Source organism: Chelonoidis abingdonii, chromosome 4 (genome assembly GCF_003597395.2).
Source record: "Chelonoidis abingdonii isolate Lonesome George chromosome 4, CheloAbing_2.0, whole genome shotgun sequence".
Classification (NCBI taxonomy): domain Eukaryota; kingdom Metazoa; phylum Chordata; order Testudines; family Testudinidae; genus Chelonoidis; species Chelonoidis abingdonii.
Genome location: NC_133772.1, coordinates 6088444 through 6111615, shown reverse-complemented (window position 1 = coordinate 6111615; position 23172 = coordinate 6088444). Strand labels below are relative to the sequence as shown.

Here is a 23172-nt window from a genome sequence, read left to right as displayed (position 1 = left end):
CCACTGCCACGCTCCCTCCTTCCCTTTTCTTCCTCCCACCACTGCCACGCTCCCTCCTTCCCTCTTCTTCCTCCCACCACTGCCAGGCTCCCTCCTTCCCTTTTCTTCCTCGCACCACTGCCAGGCTCCCTCCTTCCCTCTTCTTCCTCCCACCACTGCCACGCTTCCTCCTTCCTTCTCCCACCACTAAGCTCCCTCCTCCTCACACAGGCCTTCCCTCCCTCCCTCCTAGGCTTCCTCCTGTCTCCCTCTGCCACACTCCTTCGCTCCTTCTGTCCGACACACAGTCTCCCACCCTGGCACCCTCCCTATGGCTGTGCTGGGCAGCTCCTGGCTCCCTTCTCTCTGTGACTCCAATGCAGACTCCCAGAAGGGCAGGCTCCAGCTGGCAGCTCTATCCACCCCCACCCCCTTGCCCAGGTCCCCTTCCTGCCGCCACTCCGAATCAGGTTCCCTCATTGCCTGGAGTGAGATTGCAGGGGGGTGCAGGGGGAAATCGGATCTGAGGGGTCAGACATGCGACCTGACCCCTTCTCCGCCAGGTAAAACTACCCGTGTGGCCCGAAACTGGAGAGTGCCTGGGGCTGCCAAGGAGATGTCGGGAGTGGGGCATCCTGGCTACAGCACCTGGCCTCTCCCAGCAGGGGGCGCTGTAAGGACGGCAGCAGGGATGCTGGCTGTGGGGGGAGCTTCCAGCTACTCCAGCCTCTCCCAGCAAGGGCTGTTGTGGGGAGTGGGGCAGGAGTGCTGGCTAGGGGAAGAGCAGCAGAGGGGGTAGGGTGGGAGGCTGGCTGTGTGGGCTGGGGAGGTGGGAGGGCTGTCTGCTGAGAGATGGTTGAGGTGGAGCCTTTCTTGTGGTAGTGGCTGTGAGGCTGCTGGCTGCAGGAAGGCGGGGACCCCAGCTTTGGTTGAGGTTGTGATACCCATGCAGTCCCAGCCGGTTTCCTTGTGCATCCGTAACTGGATGCCACCTGCCCAGCACTGTGAAATCGGAGACAGTGGGCACCGGCCCAGCTCCCCCCGCCAGCCCCCCAGCCGCTCCCTGCCCACACCCAGCTCCCGTCACAGCTGCTTCCTGCCCACATTCCACTGCCCCCACTGCCGCTCCCTGCCTACAACCCCCCCCACAGCCACTACCTGCCCACACCCTGCTCCCCCCACAGCAACTCCCTGCCCACACCTGCTGCCCCCACAGCCACTCCCTGCCTACAGCCCCCCGCAGCTGCTCCCTGCCTACAGCCCCCCCAGCTGCTCCCTGCCCACAGCCCACTCCCATACGTCCCCACAGCTCTCCCAGACAGTTTAGCTCTGCCCCCAGCCTGCACCCCCCACACCTCTGTTCCCAAATCCCCCTATAGCCCCCCCCACAACTCTCCCCCCACAGGTCTCCACAGCCTGCTCCCTCTCTTGGCTCCTACTAGTGCCCCCCCAATACAGATCCCTTGAGCTCCCACCAGATCTTCCCTCCCCCCAGTACAGCCTTGTGTCCCCCCTAGTCCTTGAACCAGCTCCCCCACACAACTCTACTCATCCCACCATCCCCACAGAGCCCCCCACTCCCTTTCCTGTGGCCTGCATACCCTCCCTCGGCCCTCCTCCAACCCCCTGCCAGCCACCATGCTCTCACCCAAACCCCCCACAGCTTTCCCCAACTACCTCCAGCTCACCTCACCTGCCCCCCTACAGGCCACATCCAACCCCTTCCATCCCCCCAGCCTTTACATAACCTTCACCCAGACCCCCCCACAGGCCTCCCAACCCATTCCATCTCACCCAACCTCCACCCTGCCCCCCAACCCTTACCTGCCCCCCCAGCCCTTCCCCTCCCCCATCAGATGTGCCCTGGCTGTGAAGTGTGGGGGAAGACTCCTGGGGGAAAGCAGTCACTGTCTGTGTAGCATGGAGCTCTCTCTAGCCCTGTGGGGCTGCATGTGGGGGATAGGGTTTGTGTCAGACATGCCATCTGTTTGCTTTGGGAGCAGAAGGGGTGATTCAGACACCCCCCTCCCCCAATAGCCCTGCCTGCATTAGCCACATTGCATGTGGGGTGGCTGCCAGGGAGGGGCATGGACCCCTCCCTCCCCCCAGTATCTGCAAGAAACCAGGTCACCTCCCCGTGGTGTGGAAACTAATACCAGGGAGGCAGCCTGGGGAATGACCAAGGTAATTACAGGCAGGAAGGAGGGGGACCCCCCCCTCACTGCCTGATGGGCTATGAAGACCCCCCTCCACACACACACAAGCTGGGTGGGGGAGGGGAGCCCCTGCGCTCAGTATGTGGGAACAAAAGACTGACCCAGGGGGCTGGAGGATCAGTTCTCCTCCTCCAGAGAAGCTGAGGTGAAGCCACAGGAGTCCCAGCCCCCTTTGTGCCCCATCCCCCACCCCCAGAGGGGTCCTGCCCGTCTCCTCAGCCCCTGACACCTTTTGCCCTGTTGTTCCCCAGCTCGGTTCCCACCTCCTAGTGGGCCTTGATATGGATTTCTCAGGCCTTGGGGCCTCTTTGGCTGGCTGGCCTCTCTGTGAATTTGGGTCAGGTTCAGCTGTTCTTTAATGGCCCAGACAGGTAGATGACATCTGTCCACCTGCGAGCAGATCAAACCCCCCCCTCCACACACACACACACACACTGGGTAGCCATGCAGGGCATGGGAGGAAACTGAGGCACACATCGGCATCATAAAAATATTACAGAACCATTCCTCTTCGTGACCGATTGGCGCTGGCAGAGGGCTGGTTCTGTGAATGGGTGAAGTATGACATTATGCAAGACAATGGCAGAAATGCCATCCAAGGACTAAACCCAGGGCCGTCCTTAGGCATAGGCAACATAGGCAGCTGCGTAGGGCACCTGAAAATTTGGGGCACCACTGGGTCTTAGCGTCCACGCACTTTGTTTTCCTATCCCTGTTCTCACCCTTCCTGCAGGCTCCCACAGATGGCTGCTGCAGCCTGGTGAGTCTTCCTGGGAGGGAATCTAGTAGTTAAAAGTGAAAAAGCCTCCAGCCTGCCAGACCTATTAGCACAACCTGAAACTGTTAAAGACCATTCAAGGGTAATGAAGCCATTTAACAGGCATTGCCAACCCCAGGTATATACTGACAGGTTCAGAGTGGTAGTCCTGGTAGTCTGTATCAGCAACCAAGAGGAGTCTGTGCACTTAGTATGGACTACACTTGGGAATGTGCAGCGCTGGGAGTTACAGCTGTGGTCGTACAGCTGTGTAGGAACAGCTGCAGCATTTGCAGCATTTGCAGCGCTGTTGGGAGTGGTGCATTTGTGGCACTCCCGCGTTCAGTGCTGCAACGTGTTTTCAAAAGAGGGGGGTGGTGTGACAGGGAGCGTCGGGGAGACAGAGAGAGCGGATTTTTGGGGGCAGACACTGTGAGCTCCCTGCCTTGCAAATTCTGCCATTTTCCTCCACCCTCTCTCACTCACTTCTTAAATGTAAAAAGGCTTCAGACCAGATGAGCAGCTTCTTCGACGGACTCCCTCCCCCCCACCGTGCTGGTTGTCTCCTCAAGCAAACAGCTGTGAACATTCAAAGCCTCGTCGGCTCGCTCGCTGAGCAAAGAGCAGCTGTGTTTTGTAGCTCGGGAGTATCTTCGGTTTGTTGTAGACAGGATTTGGGATACCTCTTAATACCCTGGAGCGAATACAGCGCTGTGGAGTGTCCACACCTGATGGCAGCGCTGCATCACAGCGCTGGATTCGCTACACCCGTAGCAGACCAGGAGTAAGCCAGCGCTGCAGCCGGGAGTTGCCGCGCTGGCTGAGCTTATAAGTGTGGACACGAGCAGTAGTTGCAGCGCTGTACACCCTCTCCAGCGCTGCAACTTGCAAGTGTAGCCAAGCCTTTAGTACTAAACAAATTATTTGGCATAAGCTTTCGTGGGCTAAAACCACTTCATAGATGCCCCGAAAGCTTATGCCAAATAACTTTTTACTGTCAGTTTTCTGACTTTTACTGACAAAACAGTTGTGCATTAATGTAATATTTACACAGAACATGTCAGTCTACAGGACCTTAGTTTAAATTTGCTTTAAAAATATTCATTAGTGAGCTGGTGAAGATTATAAAATCACATCCTAAAAAATGCGTGCATAGACTTTAGATGCACAATCATTTTAGCCTTAAATGTTTTGGATCTTCGATATACATAGTTTTTTATAATAAATCCGTTCAGAGACCTCCCTTATCTAGAATACACATTTAATTACTATAGTTAAAAAAAAAAGGCTTCCAAGTCTTTCCTGACTTTTCTGTCCATCCTTCTTACCGCCTGTCTCCCATTCCAACTGACGAGAGCCCTTAAAGGGACACAGTCTTCCCTTCCAGACTAGCTGGACAAAGAGTTTCCCTTTCTTTAATTCTGACTATCTGATGAGCTAGTTTAACGAGATCCCTTCAGCAAAATCAGTACCTTAGTAAGACATAAAATCCTGTTATACCTAAAATCTTTGGAAACGTGTTTTTTTTTTTTAAAGTTGGTGAAATTCATAAACATGTCTATTTTGTTGTGGAGATCAGACAAAGTAAATTTAGTGTTCCCTTTTCTATAACAATGACCATTGTTTCACACACTAACCTCTCTGATTATGTTAAAATAATAATGTCTTTGTTTCAGTGGTAATATAGATAGTAACCTGGAATGTTGCTTTAGTTTAAGCAGTACATTCTAAATATAAGTTCAATCTTAAAATTATGATTAAGGAAATGTTAAAACAGAGAAGAGCTGCATATGATTCCATATATGTAATGTTTGGTTTTCAGCAGACAGCTACTCACCTTACTACAAAAGTTTTTGCAAATAAGTCCTGTCTACACATAGGGCGGGGGTGTCACTGCTTAAGATATGCAACTTCAGATAAGTATCTTATTCCGACTTACCTCCATCCCCACGGAGGGCGGGGAGCGACTTGTCCGCGGTCCCTCATTGACTCCACTACCGCCCCTTGCTCCGGTGGAGTTCCGGAGTCAACGGGGAGCGCAATTCGGGGATCGATATATCGCGTCTAGATGAGAACCATTTTATATCGATCCCCAATAATCCGATCGGCTACCCGCCGACTACGGCGGGTGATGTCTTGGACGTACCCTAAATCTCTGACAACTCAGGGCAATCAAAAGCTGTGACTGACATTTTTCATATTCCCAGTTTTAGTGCTTTTCATTAGGTATCTTCTTCATGTCCATTCTGCATGAGGGAGAGGGTATGGGGGTCTCTGCGGGGAACTGTGACTCTCCGCCACAGTGAGGCAGGCTGGGCATCTCATTATCCTTTGCTGTCTTGTCCCTCCTCCCCCTCCCCCACCGGCCTGTGAGCTTGGGCTGCCATCGGGCATAGGGGCACCAGTTTAATAATACTGCGTTGGGCCCCATAAATCCTAAGGACGGCCCTGACTAAACCAGTCCAGGAAATAAATCAAATGTACCTTACCCCTCCCCGCTCCCAGAGAAGGGGGAGTGGCCAGGGGCACAGAGCCCAGTGTGACCCAGAGAAGGGTGAGTGATGGGGCCAGGGGCGGGGGAGCAGGGGCAGAGAAACAAGACAGTGAGCAGGGCATCACCTGATGTGGGGAGGAGCCAGGGGGCAAGGCAGCGAGTCCAGCATCAATTGATGGGGGGAGAGGTGGGGCAGTGGTCACAAAGCCCAGTGTGACCCAGTTGTGGGGGTAAGGACGGGTGGGAGCCCTGAGTCCAGTCTCACCCCGTTATGGGGCAAGGGCGAGTGGGAGCCCTGAGCCCAGTCTGACCCAGTTGTGGGGCACTGAGCCCAGCCTGAGCCAGTGGAGGCAGAAGGGCCGGGGGTGCAGTGCAGTCCATGTCGCGGGGTGAGGAAGATGCCGGTCACAGACCCAAGGATCAGACAGGCCACAGGGCAAGGTCCTGGCAGCGGCTGTAAAATAGAAACTGCTATCAGCACAATGTGCTATCGCCAGCTATGACTGACACCTAGCAGCTCTTTTAGAAAAAAGAACAAGAGAACTTGTTAGAGACTAACAAATTTATTTGAGCATAAGCTTTTGTGGGCTACAGCTCTTTGAGAGGCCCTCACCATCCGCTACCTCTCCCCTTTCCCCATATCCTGGTCCAGGGGTGGCCTGTTGTGATGATTGGGGGCACTGCTGCCCCCTTTGCTACCATGGTGAAATCTCCCATTTAAATGTGGACACAGACAGAGACCAGTATTTCTGTAAGCTGGAGAAGCAGTGTGCACAGCTGCTCTATCTAAAACCCTGACTGAAGGGGTTTGTTCCTTAGTTGTCCCTCTCCACTGTAGATTAGTGTTTTGTTTACCGCCGGCTGTGCAGTTTCTAATGTACGCCAGACACTGTCACTAGCGGGAAGTGTTGGAAACAGTATTTGAAATACTTATGAATAACTTTTCAACGCAAGTGGTTAGGTATGTCAGGGACTCTAACCCAGACAGCAAAGTTCGTTGTCTGACCGCGAGACCTCACTGTGGGAATAGCTCCCCCGAGTTAAACAGAACAAAGATCACCTTTTGTAGCAGTGAGGAGGAGGCCTAAGGGACTTAGGCACTGAACGCTTTTAGGGACCAAAATAGCCACAGGGCCACCCTGCAAAGCACAGATCCTGAGCAAGGTGCTGGGTGGGGAGCTGCCTAAACCAGCCAATAGCAGATGCTGAACAGAGAGACTTCTCCCCCAAGTTCAGAACCTAAGTCCCTGCTGCAGGTAGGATCCTAGTTCTGCCTGGCAATCCGCAAATAGGAACCCATCTCCAGGAATCAGGGGTTTACATGCCGCTTAGCTGTTTTAAATAGGTGTGACAACATTGTATGGGAAATTATAAGATTTTCCTGTACAGTGGTTTTGAGAGATGTTCCAACACCTCGCTCCCCTAGCCCTACCCAAAGAAAAGTCAGCAAACAGGTCTGTGCTAAACAAAGGAATATATGCTTGCCTTTATTTGCATTTAAGCCATAACTGAGTCATGAAGAAGGAAGGGAAACAAAGGAAACTCAAACAGATGGAAAAAATCTCTCTTTGACTCCTGTTCTTGGCTGGAAATGTTTTTCAAGAGTGGGACTGGAACTATAACTCTGCCCACCTCATTCGCTGCACCTAAGAAAACAATTGAAATAGCCATTGGACACTAGCGGTCAGGTCCTGACCTAAAAGTTTTATCAGTAATCTGCTGCAGCATGTGGTGAGAAAATTTGCTTTGCAACTGAGGTAGTTTCTTAAGCAGATGCTAGTAAGTGTTTTATCTCTATTTTTCTTGTAACATTTCGGACTTTTATGCCTCATTACCTTAGGCAGCGAGTTTCTAATTTGCTGGGGGGAGGGGTGCTCCCCCCTGGCTCCACCCAGGCCCTGCCCCCTCCTCCAACCACATTATACCTCCCCCCCCCGTGCCTCCTGATGCCCACAAAACAGCTGATTCGTGGGAGGTGCTGATCAGTGCAGCCCCCAGCAGGAAGGAGGCACTGAGGAGAGGGATTTTTTTCCATGTGAGTGCTCCAGCCCAGAGCAACCCATGGACCCAGCGCCTATGCTCATTACTTGTACTCACTTAAACTCTCTCTCTCTCTCTCTCTGTGTACTTATTAAATTTGTTTTACTGTTTTTATCTAATCAGTGTATTAAAATGAAGTCTCTGGGTAACTGTTTAAGGTAAGAGCAGCAGAGAGTCCTGTGGCACCGCTTATAGACAAACAGATGTATTGGGCATGAGCTTTTGTGGTGAATACTCACTTCGTAGGATGTAATGTGGGACAAGAATATTGTCACAGCCTTTGTCCCTTGAGCCACGATTCTCATAGATTTCATTCCAACTCACTGGTTTAGATAAAGCAAAAAACAAGTTTATTAACTACAGAAGATAGATTTTTAAGTGATTATAAGGGATAGCAAACAGATCAAAGCAGATTACTTAGCAAATGAACAAACAAACACAAACTAAGCTTAGTTTACTAAATAGATTGGATGTGAGATAGCAGATTCTCACATTAACTGATGGTACAGCAGGCTGCAGATTCTTAAGGCACAAGCTGCTCTTTCTTTACAGCTTGGAAGCCCCAGGTCTCTTCATGCACAGGCTAGAATCCCTTTCCCCAGTTCAGTCTTTGTTCCTCAGGTGTTTCTTAGGTGAGGAGGGCAGAACCACAGATGATGTCACTCCTTCCTTATATAGCTTTAGCATATGGCATGGGAACCCTGTGTTCCAAATTCCCAGACTCAGTTTGTGGAAAAACACTGACATCCCAAGTGGAGTCTGGAATCATGTGACCTGGCCACAGGCCCTTGCATATCTTGCTGAGTCATAGCAGCCATTACTCACCAGTTGTCCTCAGAAAGGCTCAGGTGGTGGATAAAAATCTCCTAAGACCAATTGTTTTCCCTAATGGCCCATTACCAGGAATGGGCCTTTCCCATCCACTTATCTAGACTGAAAGCATCTTGTCTAGTGGCCGCTACCAGGTGTACCTACATCTGAAATACAGATACATAGTCACTATCCATAACTTCAGATACAAAGTTGATACAGGCACACAAATAGGATAATCATATTTGGCAAATCATAACTTTTCCAATGACACCTCACATGACTTATCTTATACAAAATGCATCATAATTATGCCATAGTCATATCATAATAATATCACCGTGAAGAATATGGGGCACAGTGCCACACCTTACCCTATAGAACACTGCCGAAGGTTAGTCACTGACTAATCTGGAGGCAGTATGCCTAATGCGCTCTTTAGGTTTTGGCTCTACAACTCCCAAGTGTTTTGGCTTTTTTTTGATGGGAGTGAGGTCAAATTGTCACCCAGTTTCTTTTCTGTGTTTCTTTTCCCAAGTTGCCTGAAAGCATTCTTGTGTGTAGCATTGTTAACACAATGCAGATATCAATATATTTTAGAGCAAAGGAGTCTTGGCATTTAGCCACCAATGCCCTGAGATAGTGTGCTTCAGTTTCCCCTTCCACACAGCAGACTGGGTTTATTATGCTTTTTCTGCTGTGCCAAGCTCTAATCCTGTTTACAGGTATTAGTTGAGAAGCAGTATCTTATAAGACTTCCCTGATACCACTCCAAGCATGTTCAAAAATTCTTCCCAACGATGTTACACCTTTTCAAAGGATTTACCTTCAATATAACCAACAAACTGTTGTGAAAGTAGAATGAATTATATTGTAAAAATAAGAATGGATTCAAGAAATGTTGTATGTACCTTTAAGCAGAAATAAAAAAATGTTGAAATACACATGCCAGGAAAAGAAACATTAGGCATTAACAAGGGTGCTAATGGTGAAACATTAACAGGAGATCATAAATAATTAGTAAGGAAATAAGATATGCATGCCTAGCCCAAGTAAACTTACCAGATTCTGCTTCCTTTATTATCTTGTTAAGTGTTCGCCCTTTTATCTGTATAAATAAGATAGTTTGTGTCTTGCATGGTGCTCACATTATCTGGGTGTTATTAGCAGAGCGCTGTGCTAATAAAACAGAGTGGTCTGACAAACTGTGAGTCCTGCGTTTAACTTTGACACTGTGTATTATGAGACTTAACAGTACCAGCAAATTCATGACAGCGAGGTGTTTCCAAGTACCACACCTTCTGTTTAGACAGTCTGGTTTGTTTAATGCTCATTATTTTTTTCCCAACTCCTCCATGAACCATAGCAGGTGTTCAGATAGTGGTCTTTCTTCCTGGTTAGTGTGTTTTTCCAGTGTCCCCTTCAGTAAGGGTGTGATGTGATCCTTGAGGTGCAGCCTAGGACTGTGAGACCACTGTGCCCCCTTAAACTCTCTCCAGCCTGGGCTGTCTCTTACAATGCCTTGCTAGTGACCAGCAGCAAACCCCTCCAGGTGCTGTTATCACTCAGCACAACAGTAAGAAGAGCCCCACACCCAGCTAGATTGCATGAATGTTCCCAGAGCCACTCATGAATCACACAGAGAAAGGCACTAGCCGAATCCCACCAGCTGCTAGCACTCTATCTCAGGGATATACAGTCTTGCACTGCTCAAGATGGGCAGTGCAAATTCATTAATTGGTTCACCACTTCATCAATGGGAAGTGGACATACACCAGCCTTTGCAAAACCGGAGCAGATTTGCCACACACTTCCTACAAACTCACTGGTAAAGACAAACCAGTAAAACAAATTTATTGATTACAAAAGAGAGATTTTTAGTGATAGGCAAAACCTCAGAGTTACCAAAGAAATAAAATATAACCACACAGTCTGAACTCTCAACCCTATTAGACTGGGCAACAACTAGATTCAGCAGTTTTTCTCACCCCACTGGATATTGCAGTTCATAGTACACAGATTTCATCCTTGAAATCTGGGCCAGTCCCCTCAGTTGGAGTCTTCAGAGTGTCTTTCTTGCTTGCAACGTATGTGGGGGCAGGAGAAAGGCTGACCATGGGCCCCTTGTGTTCAATTTTATACTCTGAGTCCTATGCGTTTGGAGAGCACAAGTCCAGGCGCACCTGGGGGGCATTGCTGAGTCCCCAGGCAATGTTGAGCAATTGTCCTGGTGGGGTCTCATGCAGGTGAGTCGTTGAATTGTAGCTCCCTTGCTGGACAATGGTTGTTGATGGGTTATTTGACACCCCACACGGGTGTTAGTTACTTTCCTTGCTGTTGCCTCTGGGGAGCTAATATCTGCCTGATTCCCCAACTTACAGCATGTTTTAGTGACTACCATACAACACAATTCTCATAACATCATCTGCATTAACGATATACATATATGGATAGAGAAATGACTTTCAGTAGGTCATAACTTTTCCCCTGGTACCTTACAAGGCATGTTTTATATGTAAGATCATGATTATATAAAAATGAGGAATATGGGGGTTCCAGGATGTTCCCCCAAGGTATAGAATGTCACAAAGGGTTCTCAGTTTATGTATGTCTTTGGGGTTTTGGTGAGGCAAGGATGTGAGGGGACCTTGCGTTGGGGTCTGGCCCTCTGTGGAGCCGATTTGATCTGCAGGGCTAGGCTCATACACTAAAATCCACACCCCTGCTCCTAGGATTTCCTTGTGATTTACCCTCCCAGCACTGGGACTTTTACCGCCCTCTTTTTCTAGAGGGCTGTGCTCCTCCAGCAGCTTTTCCTTAGTTGATTTCCTGGGTGGGTAAGATACAGCAATTGCTTCCTCCTCCCCTTGCTCAGGTTGGCCATCAGCATTTCCACTGACACGCACGGATTCTCATCTGGTCTTAAAGAGACAGAGTTAGTTTTCACAAGTGCAGCAGGAAGAGCATTTTGCAAAAGTGGGACCTGGACTGGGGTATCCTCTGTCACCCCACTCTCTATCCCCGAGAGATCAGTTGGGTGACTGAGAGATCAGTCTGAGAGATCAGTTACACAGTTCCCTCTTAAAATCTGAGCCACAGGTTGAGTGCCTGCCTGCACAGAAACTGACCCAGCTTTTCTGTCCTGGGCAAAGCCCTCCCCCCATGTGATCAGTGAGGAGACATCCCTGTACTCCCACTAATTCCTTTTCAGTTTCCTCCTCTGACCCTCCCTCCCCAAGACACACACCTCTGTGCTCTCTGGAGTGGGATCTATTCCCTCTCCAGCTGTGATGAGCTCGCAGCAGGGCCGACTCTAGCCATTCCACTGTCCCAAGCACGGCGGCATGCCACGGGGGGGCACTTTGCCGCTTGCAGGTCCCATGGCTCAGGTGGATCTCCTGGAGGCATTCCTGTGGAGGGTCCGCTGGTCCCGTGGCTCCGGTGGACAGGGCCATTTTTAGGATTTATGGGGCCCAACGCAGTATTATTAAACTGGTGCCCCTATGCCCGATGGCAGCCCAAGCTCACAAGCCGGTGGGGGAGGGGGAGGAGGGACAAGACAGCAAAGGATAATGAGATGCCCAGCCTGCCTCACTGTGGCGGAGAGTCACAGTTCCCCGCAGAGACCCCCATACCCTCTCCCTCATGCAGAATGGCATGAGAAGTAGCCTAATGAAAGCACTAAAACTTGGGATAGAAAATGTCAGTCACAGGCTTTTGATATGCCCTGAAGTTGTCAGGATTTAGGGTACGTCCAGACTACCCCGCCGTATCGCGGTAGCGATCGATTTATTGGGATCGATATATCGTGTCTCATCTAGAGCGATATATCGATCCCCGAATTGCTCCCCGTTGACTCCGGAACCTACACGGAGCAAGGGCGGTAGTGGAGTCATGGGGAGCCGCGGACGTCGCTCCCGCTCGTGAGGATGGGAGGTAAGTCGAATAAGATACTTCTAGCTGAAGTTGCTGGTCTGTATGGGATGTTGGATGGGATGGGATGGGATCTCGAGTACTGCGGAGAATTCTTTCTCTGACTGCTGTTGGTGAGTCTTTGACCCACATGCTCAGGGTTTAGCTGATCGCCATAGTTTTGGGTCCGGGAAGGGATTTTCACCTCCAGGCAATTGGCAGAGGCCTGGAGGTTTTTCACTATGCTCTAAGATCTAGCAAGGATAGGAGGCGCAATCGGATAGGTTCGACTTGGGCGTGGGTGATGCTGATAATTTACTCTGCTGCTTCAGGTCTTCAAACCACAATTTGAAGACTTCAGTCTTTAGGACATAGTTAGGGGTTGTTCAGAAGTAGCATGGGTAGGGTTTCTGTGCCTGCTTTGATGCCAGGAGGTCAGACTAGGTATGATCATATTCATTATTGTCCTTCTACCTATGATCTATGAGCACCCCCGCCCTAGTGTAGACAGGCCTTATTTGCAAAACAATTCGTAGTAAGGTGAGTCAAGCTGTCCTGCGAATCACACATTACATACTAATGGAATACATGATGCAGCTCTTCTCATGTTTTACATTTTTATATCTAGTATTTTAAGAATGATTTATATTTATTGTACCTAACTTAAGCCAACATTCAGATTCTACAATTTACTCATGAAACAAGACATTTTAAATTAATCAGAGAGGTTAGTGTGTTGATAACAATGTTCATTGCTTTAGAAAAAAGGGATACAACTAATTTTACTTTGTCTGAATCTCCCACAACAATAGAATGTTTTATGAAATTTCACACTTTAAAAAAAAACACGTCTATCAAAGATTTTAGGTTACAAGGATTTTATGTCTACTAAGGTATGATTTTGTGAGGTTCTTCTTTAAAACTAGTTCATCAATGGGTTGAATTAAAAAAGGGAACTCTTGTCCAGCTATCTGGAAGGGAAAGACTCTGTCCTTTTAGGGCTGCTCGTAGTCGGGAGTTGAGGGCCAGCTGGTTGAAGGGATGGACAGAAAGTCCAGGAAGACTTGGAAGCTTTTTTTTTTAACTATTAGTAATTAAAAATGTGTATTTTAGATAAGGGGAGGTCTTTGAGGTTTATTTAAAAATATATATCTGAAAGATCCAAACATTTAAGGCTAAAGATGATTGTGATTAAACGTCTATGGCACGCATTTTTTAGAGATGTGATTTTATAATCATTCACCCAGCTCACTAATGAACATATTTTTAAAGCATAATTTTAACTACAGCTCCTGTAGACTGACATGTTCTGTGTAACGTGATTACATCCTTAATGCACACTGTTTTTGTCAGTAAAGTCTCAGAAACTGACGTATAAAAGTTTATTTGGGCATAAGCTTTCGTGGCTATAACCATCTTCATAAGTGCCCACTGAAAGCTTATGCCCAAATATTTGTAGGGTATGGCTTCACTAATTTCGGAGCGCTGCACGGCAGCGCTTTGAAGTGGTAGGGTGTGGTCAGAGCGGCAGCGCTGGGAGAGGCTCTCCAAGCGCTTGCACGTAACCCACATCCTCACCGGGTGTAGAGTGCAGGCTGGGGAGCTGCGCTCCAGCACTGCCACCCTGATTTACACTGACGCTTTACTGCGCTGTATCTTGCAGCACTCAGGGGGGTGTTTTTTCACACCCCTGAGCAATGAAAGTGCAGCTGTAAAGTGTGCAGTGTAGCCATTATGTCTCTAAGGTGCCCAAGGACTCCTCCTTGTTTTTGCTGTACAGACTACCAGGATACATCTGAAACCTGTCAGTATTATACTGGGGGTTGGCAAATGCCTTGTTAAATGGTTCATTACCCTGATGGCTCTTTACAGTTTCAGTGTTGTCGCTAATAGGTCTGGCAGGCTGGAGGCTTTTCACTTTACCTACTAGATTCCCTCCCAAGGAAGACTCACCAGGCTGCAGCAGCCATCTGTGGGAGCCTGCAGAAAGGATCAGAACAAGGATAGGAAAACAAAGTGCGTGGACGCTAAGACCCAGTGGTGCCCCACATTTTCAGGTGCCCTACGCAGCTGCCCTATGTTGCCTATGCCTAAGGACGGCCCTGCCGGTGGACCTCCCACAGACATGCCTGCAGATGCTCCACCAGATCCGCAGGACCAGGGGACCCTCCGCAGGGACGCCTGCAGGAGGTCCACCGGAGCCGCCTGCCGCCCTCCTTGCAACCGGCAGAATGCCTCCTGCAGCATGCAGCCCCAAGCACGCTTTTGGCGCGCTGGGGCCTGGAGCCGGCCCTGGCTCGCAGCTAACAGCCTGAACAGTTCTTTCACTGGCAGGAACTACACCCTCCTCCTCTCGGAGTTGGGTTTGCCTCCAGCTACAGGGTCAATGGAACCCTCACCCACCTCAGTGGTCTCTACAATTCCATCAGCCTGCACTGGGCTTCCCTTTAGGATACATCTCCCTATGCACGTGAGGTCTGTCCCTTGCTTATCTGCAGCCAGCAACCTGGATAGTTTTCTCACTGGCAGGCAACACCACTACCCCTCCCCCCAACCTCCTTTCTAGGGGAAATGCTGCCTTAAGCTACCTTGTGAGAGCTGATCTCAACCACACTCGCTCGCCCAGGAAGTATACAGTTTCCCATTGTTGCAGAGGAATTAAAGACACGCTCTCCTTTACTCCAGCAATACCTGAGACTTTATCTTTTTCCTCTGGGGTTTCAGCTTAATACTCAACGTGATTAAATTTTTTTTAAAAAAGTGCAATCCCTGTTTCAATAAATCTTTTATGTGGTTCTGCTTCTTTCACAAGTTTAGTTAGTGCTCTTTCTCTCTCTCTCTCTCTCCACCCTCCATGGCTAATTTCTGGATCTTAATATCTTTGTCTTCCTCTATCTGTTTCAGTTCCAAAACACTCTGGTGTGCAGCTTCTTGCCTTGCATTCTCTGCTTTCGTGACTTGCTGCTGGGCTTCAATTACTTCTTTCTGTAATTCTTTTATCTCCAACAGTCTTTGGAGTTCTCCCTCTTTTTCTTCTGCCTGCACTTTGCACAGCTCCAAATTCACGATGGTTTCACTATTTTCACTCATCTTGCTGCTTTTCTGTCCCTAACTCCCTTGCCAGAAAATAACAACCAGTAACCTCTTTGAGTAACCTCAAGCCACTACACTTAAAATCACCCCCAGTGTATGAAGTGCAAATCTGACTCAGAGCAACAAGCTGCGCATATAACCCTGCCTGACCATGTCACTGTGACAGGTTTCCACAGGGGTACACCTGGAACTGAAGTACCACTGAGCCCTCTGACCTACCAGCCTGAGCTCCCTCTCTCACTATGCTGCTGCGACAAGCTGCAAAGCCCTCCAGCCTGGACTTTCACTAGCATACACACAGGTAGGGACACACCCAGATGCAGTACATGCAGGCTCTCTCTTCAGCCCCTGCAATCAACTTACAACAGAAAGGCTACAACAGGGGTCAGCAACCTTTCAGAAGCGGTGTGCTGAGTCTTCATTTATTCACTCTAATTTAAGGTTTCACGTGCCAGTAATACATTTTAACATTTTTAGAAGGCCTCTTTCTATAAGTCTATAATATATAACTGAACTATTGTTGTATGTAAAAGTAAAAAGGGTTTTTAAAACGCAGAGCTCCCAAGACCGGTGGCCAGGACCTGGGCAGCGTGAGTGCCGCTGAAAATCAGCTCACGTATCGCCTTCGGCACCCGTGCCATAGGTTGCCTACTCTTGGGCTACAGCTAAGGCAACTCCCAGCTCTCCAGGCACACACCCCCACGGTAGTATAAACCCAAAGTAATACCATCACGTGCTGCACAGGGAACTGTACAGTGTAAGCTCATAAAGTTTGCCCCTTCCCCAATGTTGAGAGGAATATGTCACAATCTTTGCCCCTTGAGCTAAGATTCTCATACACTTCACTCCAAATCACTGGTTTAGACCAAGCAAAAACAAGTTTATTAACTACAAAAGATAGATTGTAAGTGATTATAAGGGACAGCAAACAGATCAAAGCAGATTACCCAGCAAATAAAGAACAAATACAAACTAAGCTTAGTACACTAAATAGATTGGATCTGAATAGCAGATTCTCACACTAACTGATGGTACAAGCAGGCTGCAGATTCTTAAGGGGCAAGCTGCCCTTTCTTTACAGCTTTGAAGCCCCAGGTCTTTCTTGCACAAACTACAAACCCTTTAAGCCTGGGTCCAGCACTTCCTCCAGTTCAGTCTTTGTTCCTTGGATATTTCCAGGAATCTTCTTAGAGTGGGGAGGACAGAACCACATATATAGCTTTAGCATATGGTGGGAACCCTTTGTCTCAAACTCAGTTTGTGGAAAAACACTGACATCCCAAGTGGAGTCTGGAATCATGTGACCTGGCTACAGGCCCTTGCATATCTTGCTGAGTCATAGCAGCCATTACTCACCAGTTGTCCTCAGAAAGGCTCAGGTGGTGGATAAAAATCTCCTAAGACCAATTGTTTTCCCTAATGACCCATTACCAGGAATAGGCCCTTCCCATCCAGCTGTCTGGATTGAAAACATCTTGTCTAGTGGCCGTTACCCAGGTGTAACTATATCTGAAATCCAGATGCATAGTCACTATTCACTACTTCAGATACAAAACTGATACATGCACACAAATAGGATAATCATATTTGGCAAATCATAACTTTTCCAATGACACCTCACATGACTTATCTTATACAAAATGCATCATAATTATGCCATAATCATATCATAATAATATCACTGTGAAGAATACGGGGTGCAGTGTCACAGTCAGCACTTATGCCTGCTGCCCAATCAATGCAAAGGAGGAACAAGATAATTAATTTTTTTTTAATCCTTGATTTTGGCAGTACGAAACAGTAAACTTGTCAGAATGAAGAACATCATGTATCATGTTCAAATGTATCATAATAAAACATGTAGCATACAAAAAAAAAGGCTATGAAAATATGCAATTAGAAGTAGGAACAATTCTGTAGAAAATCCACATCTAGGTATGCAACAAATGAAGTCACAGAAGAATGAAGTCTGCACTTCAGCGTCTGCAAGATGGGGATTACCTACACAAAGAGAATTTTTAATAAGTTTTCAATTACAAAGTGTGTGAGGAGGAGGAATCACGTTACTGGAAGTCCAAAACATTACAGGATGTTACAGGAATGTGCAACTGTTTTAGGGATATGGATTCTTGGGGAGAGGTAACTGATAAAAGTACCAACCCAGTGCACCCTAAAGGCTCATAAAAAAATGCAAATTAAAAGAACCCAGAATGAATTTATTTAAATCTCATGTCTTTGGGGTGTATAATTGATTATTTTTGAATGTTTGTGGCTCTTAGTCTATGTTGGAGTTGTATACCTAAAATTACAGTAGAAATTTGCCTTTGAAAAGGATTTCATACAACATAGCACAGTGCTTAAATAAAGGCACCTAGTGGGATTTTCAAAGTATCAAAGTGCTTTCAACCTTTACACATCTGGCCTGTGTTGAATATTTGGGAACCAACTTCTACACACAAGCGGTGAGGTGAAAAAGCACGAGGGTGCTAGATAGGGAGACAACCGCTGACAAAGGCAATTCCCATCGGTGGATTAACGGAAACTGGAAAAGTTTGAAGAATGAGGAGTCCTTGTGGCACCTTAGAGAGTAACAAATTTATTTGGGCATAAGCTTTCATGGACTAAAACCCACTTCATTGGATGCATGCAGTGGAAAATGCAGTAGGAAGATATATACACAGAAGGCATGAAAAAATGGATGTTGCCATACCAACTATAACGAGACTAATCAATTAAGGTGGGTGATTATCACTACAGAAGTTTTTTTTTCTCCTGCTGATAATAGCACACCTTAACTGATTAGTCTCCTTATAGTTGGTATGGCAACACCCATTTTTTCATGTTGTCTGTGTGTGTGTGTGTATATATATATATATATATATATATATATATCTTCCTTCTGTATTTTCCACTGCATGCATCCCACAAAAGCTTATGCCCAAATGTTTGTCTCTAAGGTGTCATAAGTACTCCTGTTCTTTTTGCTGATACAGACTAACGGGGCTGCTACTCTGAAACCTGAAAAAGTCTGGCCACCAAGCCAGGAAATCACTCAGCCTGGATGTCATGTGATCCCAAAGAACAACCCTGGGTATTAAAAAAATAAAATACAGTAAAACAAGAACAAAAATGTAGACCGAAAAACGCCTGTTGCAACACAAGCAGGAAGTGCCAGCGCTGCCTGGAGCTGGGAGCAAAGTAGGAACATCTTCAGCCATTACTCGGTATCCCCAATATGCCCCAAGGGGAATGGGGGTCCAGGACGATGTGCGAAGAGTCAGATTCTCTAAAGTGAACAGTGCAAAGGCGTGAAGCGGCGGGCACAGGACTGGACCGAGGCTCTGCAGACCCGGAAACCGAAGGGGGAGTTTTAAATGTCCGACTAGTGTATTTTAACTCCTGCAGCAGCTGCCTGCGGTGCGGGCCCGCGCGGCCAGCCTGGGGCTTTAGGAGCAGCGCCCTGGGAAGCGGCTAAGGCGCTGCCCCCTCCCAGCCCCGCAGCAAGTTCCGCCCCGCTGGCTGCGGCCCGAAGGACGGGGCGGTGCCTTTGCCTTTGCTCTTAAGACACCTGGAGGCAAGTGACTCAGCACTTTCCTGGCTCCTTTTGACCCGGATCAGGCTCCGCAGCTGCAGAGAGAGACCAAGAGTGAGTCCGAGGAGCCCTGGTGCCCCCCATCCCCATCCCCCCCCGCCGCGTCCCGGACCCCGCTAACTCCGCTTCCTTCTCTGTTCTCTTCGCAGTGCCCGGACCCTTCACCATCACCTACTTCCCCGTGCGCGGTGAGTGATGGGGGGGGGCACAGCTAGCTGGGGGGGCTCGACACTGATCTGCAGCCCCTGCTCCCCCCCCACGCCCTGCTGGTGCCCCCTCACTCCCGACCCGCAGCCCCTGCTATGCCAGCCTTGGGCTCCCCCCCTGCAGCCCTGCCAGTGCCCCTCACTCCCGACCCTCAGCCCCTGCTATGCCAGCCTTGGGCTCCCCCAGCTCCACCACTATCCCTCACTCCCAACCCACAGCCCCTGCCAGCACAGCCCTGGGCTCCCCCCGCCCCCAGCTCCACCACTATCCCTCACTCCCAACCCGCAGCCCCTGCCAGCCCAGCCCTGGGCTCCCCCAGCTCCACCACTATCCCTCACTCCCAACCCACAGCCCCTGCCAGCACAGCCCCCGGCCCCCCCCGCCCCCAGCTCCACCACTATCCCTCACTCCCAACCCGCAGCCCCTGCCAGCCCAGCCCTGGGCTCCCCCAGCTCCACCACTATCCCTCACTCCCAACCCGCAGCCCCTGCCAGCCCAGCCCTGGGCTCCCCCAGCTCCACCACTATCCCTCACTCCCAACCCGCAGCCCCTGCCAGCCCAGCCCTGGGCTCCCCCAACAACCCCCGTCCCCTCTAGCTCTACTGGTGGCCTGGGTGCAGAGAGCAGCATTGGCCAGGGGTGTCTGTTCTGCCCGATCTGTGCCCTGTGGGGGCCGGGCAGCCAGGGGGGTGTGGGGCAGGGGTGTTGATGACTCGGGGGGGCTGGGTGGTGAGAAGGATGGGGATGCCCATGCCCTGGGGAGGTCTGTCTGTGCCTGAGGGAGCTGCTGGGGGCACCGGAGGGTCTATCTGTGCCCGGGGGTAGCCAGTGAGGATCTGTCTGTCCCATGGCGCAGGGCGCTGTGAGGCTATGCGAATGCTGCTGGCCGACCAGGGGCAGAAGTGGCAGGAGGATGTAGTGACCATAGATCAGTGGCAGAAGGGAGAGCTCAAGAAATCCTGTGTGAGTGAAACCCCTGGGGGTGGCTGACACTGAGTGTTGGGGGTGGGGTCCCTGAGCAAAGTGGGGGAGGTGGGGGGAGTGACCCTGTGGGGATGGGGGAATCCCAGGGGAGGTGGGGGGCATGACACCAGGAGGGGTGGGGGGCATCTCTGGGGAGATTGTGGATGTGACCCTATGGGGGTGGGGAGCAGGTACTGGGGGAGATGGCAAGTGTGGGGGAACCCTTGGGGGAGGTGGGAGGCATCATCCCATGGTGGGGTGGGGGGATCCTCAGGGGAGATGGGGGCATGACCCTCTGGAGGGGTGAGGAGGGGGATCCCAGCAGATGTTGAAGCACTGGTTCAGAGTCCCCTCCCCCAGTGGCTTTCTGGCTCATCTTGATTTTGGCCCACTGAGGTGGCTGGTCTGCGGTGTTTGTGTGCATCTGTCTGTCCGTCCATCCATCCATCCCGCGGCCTCACCCTGTCAGCCCAATCTGGGGCTTATGACTCCTCACCTTGTGCTCCCTGCAGGTGTTTGGGCAGCTGCCCAAGTTTCAGGATGGAGACTTGACCCTGTACCAGTCCAACGCCATCCTGCGGCACCTGGCCAGGACCTATGGTATGGCTGGGAGAGGGAGGGACTGGGGAGCTGGGTATAGGGGGGCTCCCTGTGCCGGCCACAGCTCTCCTCTGGCAGTGCTGTATGGGAAGGAGCTTGGGAGGGCAGGCCTGGGTGTAGGGAGTGGGTGTGAGCAGGGGAATGGGAGGGAGAGGTCTCCCCAGGCTGATAGCAGCTCTCGCTCTGGAAGGGCTATACGGAAAGGACCAGCGGGAGGCAGCGTTGCTGGACATGGTGAATGATGGGGTGGAAGATCTGCGCCTCAAATACCTCCAACTCATCTACCAGAACTACGTGAGCCAAGACTAGAGTCTGTGTTGGGGGAGAGGTGGGGGCAGAAGGGGGCAGCTCCAGCACTGGGGCATAGGCCTGGCTGGGGTGTTGGGAATGGGCCCCATTTCAGTAAGGGCAGGGTTGACTTTGGTACTAGGATGGGGAGTGAGGTTGTGGGTCCAGCACTGGGGACAGGTCCTGTTGTGGTGTGGGTGGTTCCAGCGCTAGCACAGGTCCGGGTGGGGGTAGGTCTGGTTGGAGGTGGGCCCGGTTGTGTTGGGGGTGGGTCCAGCACTAGGACGGGTTGCGGTGGGGGTGGGTTCCTGGGGGAGCAGCTGGGCCCTGACTCCTGTCTCCCACAGGAGAACGGTAAAGCGGCCTATGTGGAGGCACTGCCAGGGCAGCTGCGCCCCTTTGAGACCCTGCTGTCCCAGAACCGCGCTGGCCAGGCCTTCATTGTCGGAGATCAGGTGAGTGTGTTTGGGAGGGGGCTGTTTCCCCACTCCTGCCCCCCACAGTGGCTGGAGTATCTGTCCATCAGTCCTCCTCCTCCCCAGGTGACCAGGGTCTCACTGTCCCTGGCCCCGAAACAGATGAGTCTTATCAGCTGCCTGGGGGCATGGCCATGGGTTGACTCCACCCCTTCTCCCCAGATCTCTTTTGTAGACTATAACCTGGTGGAGCTGGTGCGAAACCTCCTGGTGCTGGCACCTGGCTGCCTGGCCTCCTGCCCTCTGCTGGCCGCTTATGTGGAGCGGCTGAGTTCCCGGCCCCGCCTGCGCACCTTCCTGGAGTCGGCCACCCACCGTGACCGGCCCATCAATGGCAACGGCAAGCAGTGAACCTCATGGATAGAGGGAGGGGGCACTCCTGTGGCATAATAAACAGCTCCCAGACCAGGCTCCTGTGTGTTGTTGGGGGGGCATAGTGGCCAGGGAGGAGTTGGTGCTTAAAAACCCACTTCCACTCCTGGAAGCAGCCCCACACACGGTTCCAGCAGGCCCCTGCTGCCCAGAGTTCAAGGACTGTGCTGGGAGCTGGGTCCTGTGGGGCTGCGGTTGTGTGCAGCTGGGGGGCAGCAGTGGGGCGCTGGCAGATAGGGGGGCAGCAGGTGGGCGCTGTGCCCAGGGCAGGGGGCACTGACAGCTGGGGGGCAGCAGTGGGGCGCTGGCAGATAGGGGGGCAGCAGGTGGGCGCTGTGCCCAGGGCAGGGGGCACTGACAGCTGGGGGGCAGCAGTGGGGCAGAGATACCCAGGCACATGGACTACCTCCTCCCAGAGCCAGAGTGCTACTCTGCTTGGTGGCTGCGCCCGAGATGGGGCATTGCGCGGTGGGATGGTCAGGAGCCCCTGGGGGCAGTGCCTTGACCCAGAGTGGTGCCCACAACGTACCCTGCATTTATCTTGCCCTGTTCCATCAGGCCAGGCTCTGCCAGAGGCAGGCTGTGTTGCCAGGTGCATGCCCACAAGCACAGAAACACCAGCCCTGAGGGCTCAGGGTGGGGCATGGCAAATTTCCCTCCAAAGGGATCCTTGGTGCGGGGAGGCAGGGGAAAGCAGGTTACCTTGTGCAGGGGCTGGGGCTGCTCCAGCAGGTCCTCAGCCCATAAAACCCAATTCTCTTCCAGTCTAACTGAAAAGGCCGTTCGTCTGCCTCTCCTCGGCCCCTGCTGCCAGCGGGGCTATCCACATTTGTACTGGGGAGGGGTGGAAACCAGGTGTCCAGGGGCCTAGCCCCCTGTTGTACCTACTGGGCCCCACCGACCCTTTGAGGGCTGGGGATAGAATCCAGGCATCCCCAGCGTGGGTGTGTGATTCCTCCATGGGACCCACCCTTGGCCTGGGCTGGCCTGGCCTGGCCCCTTGGGCGGTTGGCAGCCCCTGTGTCACAGATCCCCTAGATTGGGGCTAGGCTGTGGAGGAGCCCTTCAGTGCCCCTGTCCCCCAGGGGCCCCACTCTTCCTCCAGAGCTGGTCACGTGGCCTCCGCACCAGAACCTCTGGGCTCCGCTGTCCTTCACCCTGTGAACACTGCCTAGCGTGTCCCACTGAGCCAGACCTCTGGAGAGACCTGGCTGCTCTTCGGGAAGCTCTGGCACCCCAGACCCTGTTTGCCGTGACACCCAGCAGCATTGTCAAACCTGCTTCACGGTCCAACAAGGCCCTAGGTCAGCAGGAAGAACTGAGGATTAAAGCATCAACCATTCTGGTCGAGCCACAATTCACCAGCCAAGCCC

At 51.1% G+C, this 23172-nt stretch overlaps 2 protein-coding genes across 2 annotated transcripts in view; both read left to right on the top strand.

The window, feature by feature from the left end:
• AIP (AHR interacting HSP90 co-chaperone) overlaps positions 1–23172 on the top strand; it is a 340731-nt gene that overhangs the window by 78446 nt on the left and 239113 nt on the right. The window lies entirely within an intron of this gene.
• On the top strand, positions 18862–21837 carry GSTP1 (glutathione S-transferase pi 1). Its single transcript, XM_032775915.2, has 7 exons — positions 18862–18947; positions 19043–19081; positions 19957–20063; positions 20576–20663; positions 20854–20957; positions 21299–21406; positions 21590–21837. Coding segments are annotated over exons 1-7 (636 nt in total). The 5' UTR covers positions 18862–18946; the 3' UTR covers positions 21779–21837.

Coding starts and splice junctions, on each gene's coding strand:
- GSTP1 (XM_032775915.2), top strand. Junction 20,064..20,575: donor GAGAGCTCAAGAAATCCTGT/GTGAGTGAAACC, acceptor TGCTCCCTGCAG/GTGTTTGGGCAGCTGCCCAA. Junction 20,664..20,853: donor GCACCTGGCCAGGACCTATG/GTATGGCTGGGA, acceptor TCGCTCTGGAAG/GGCTATACGGAAAGGACCAG.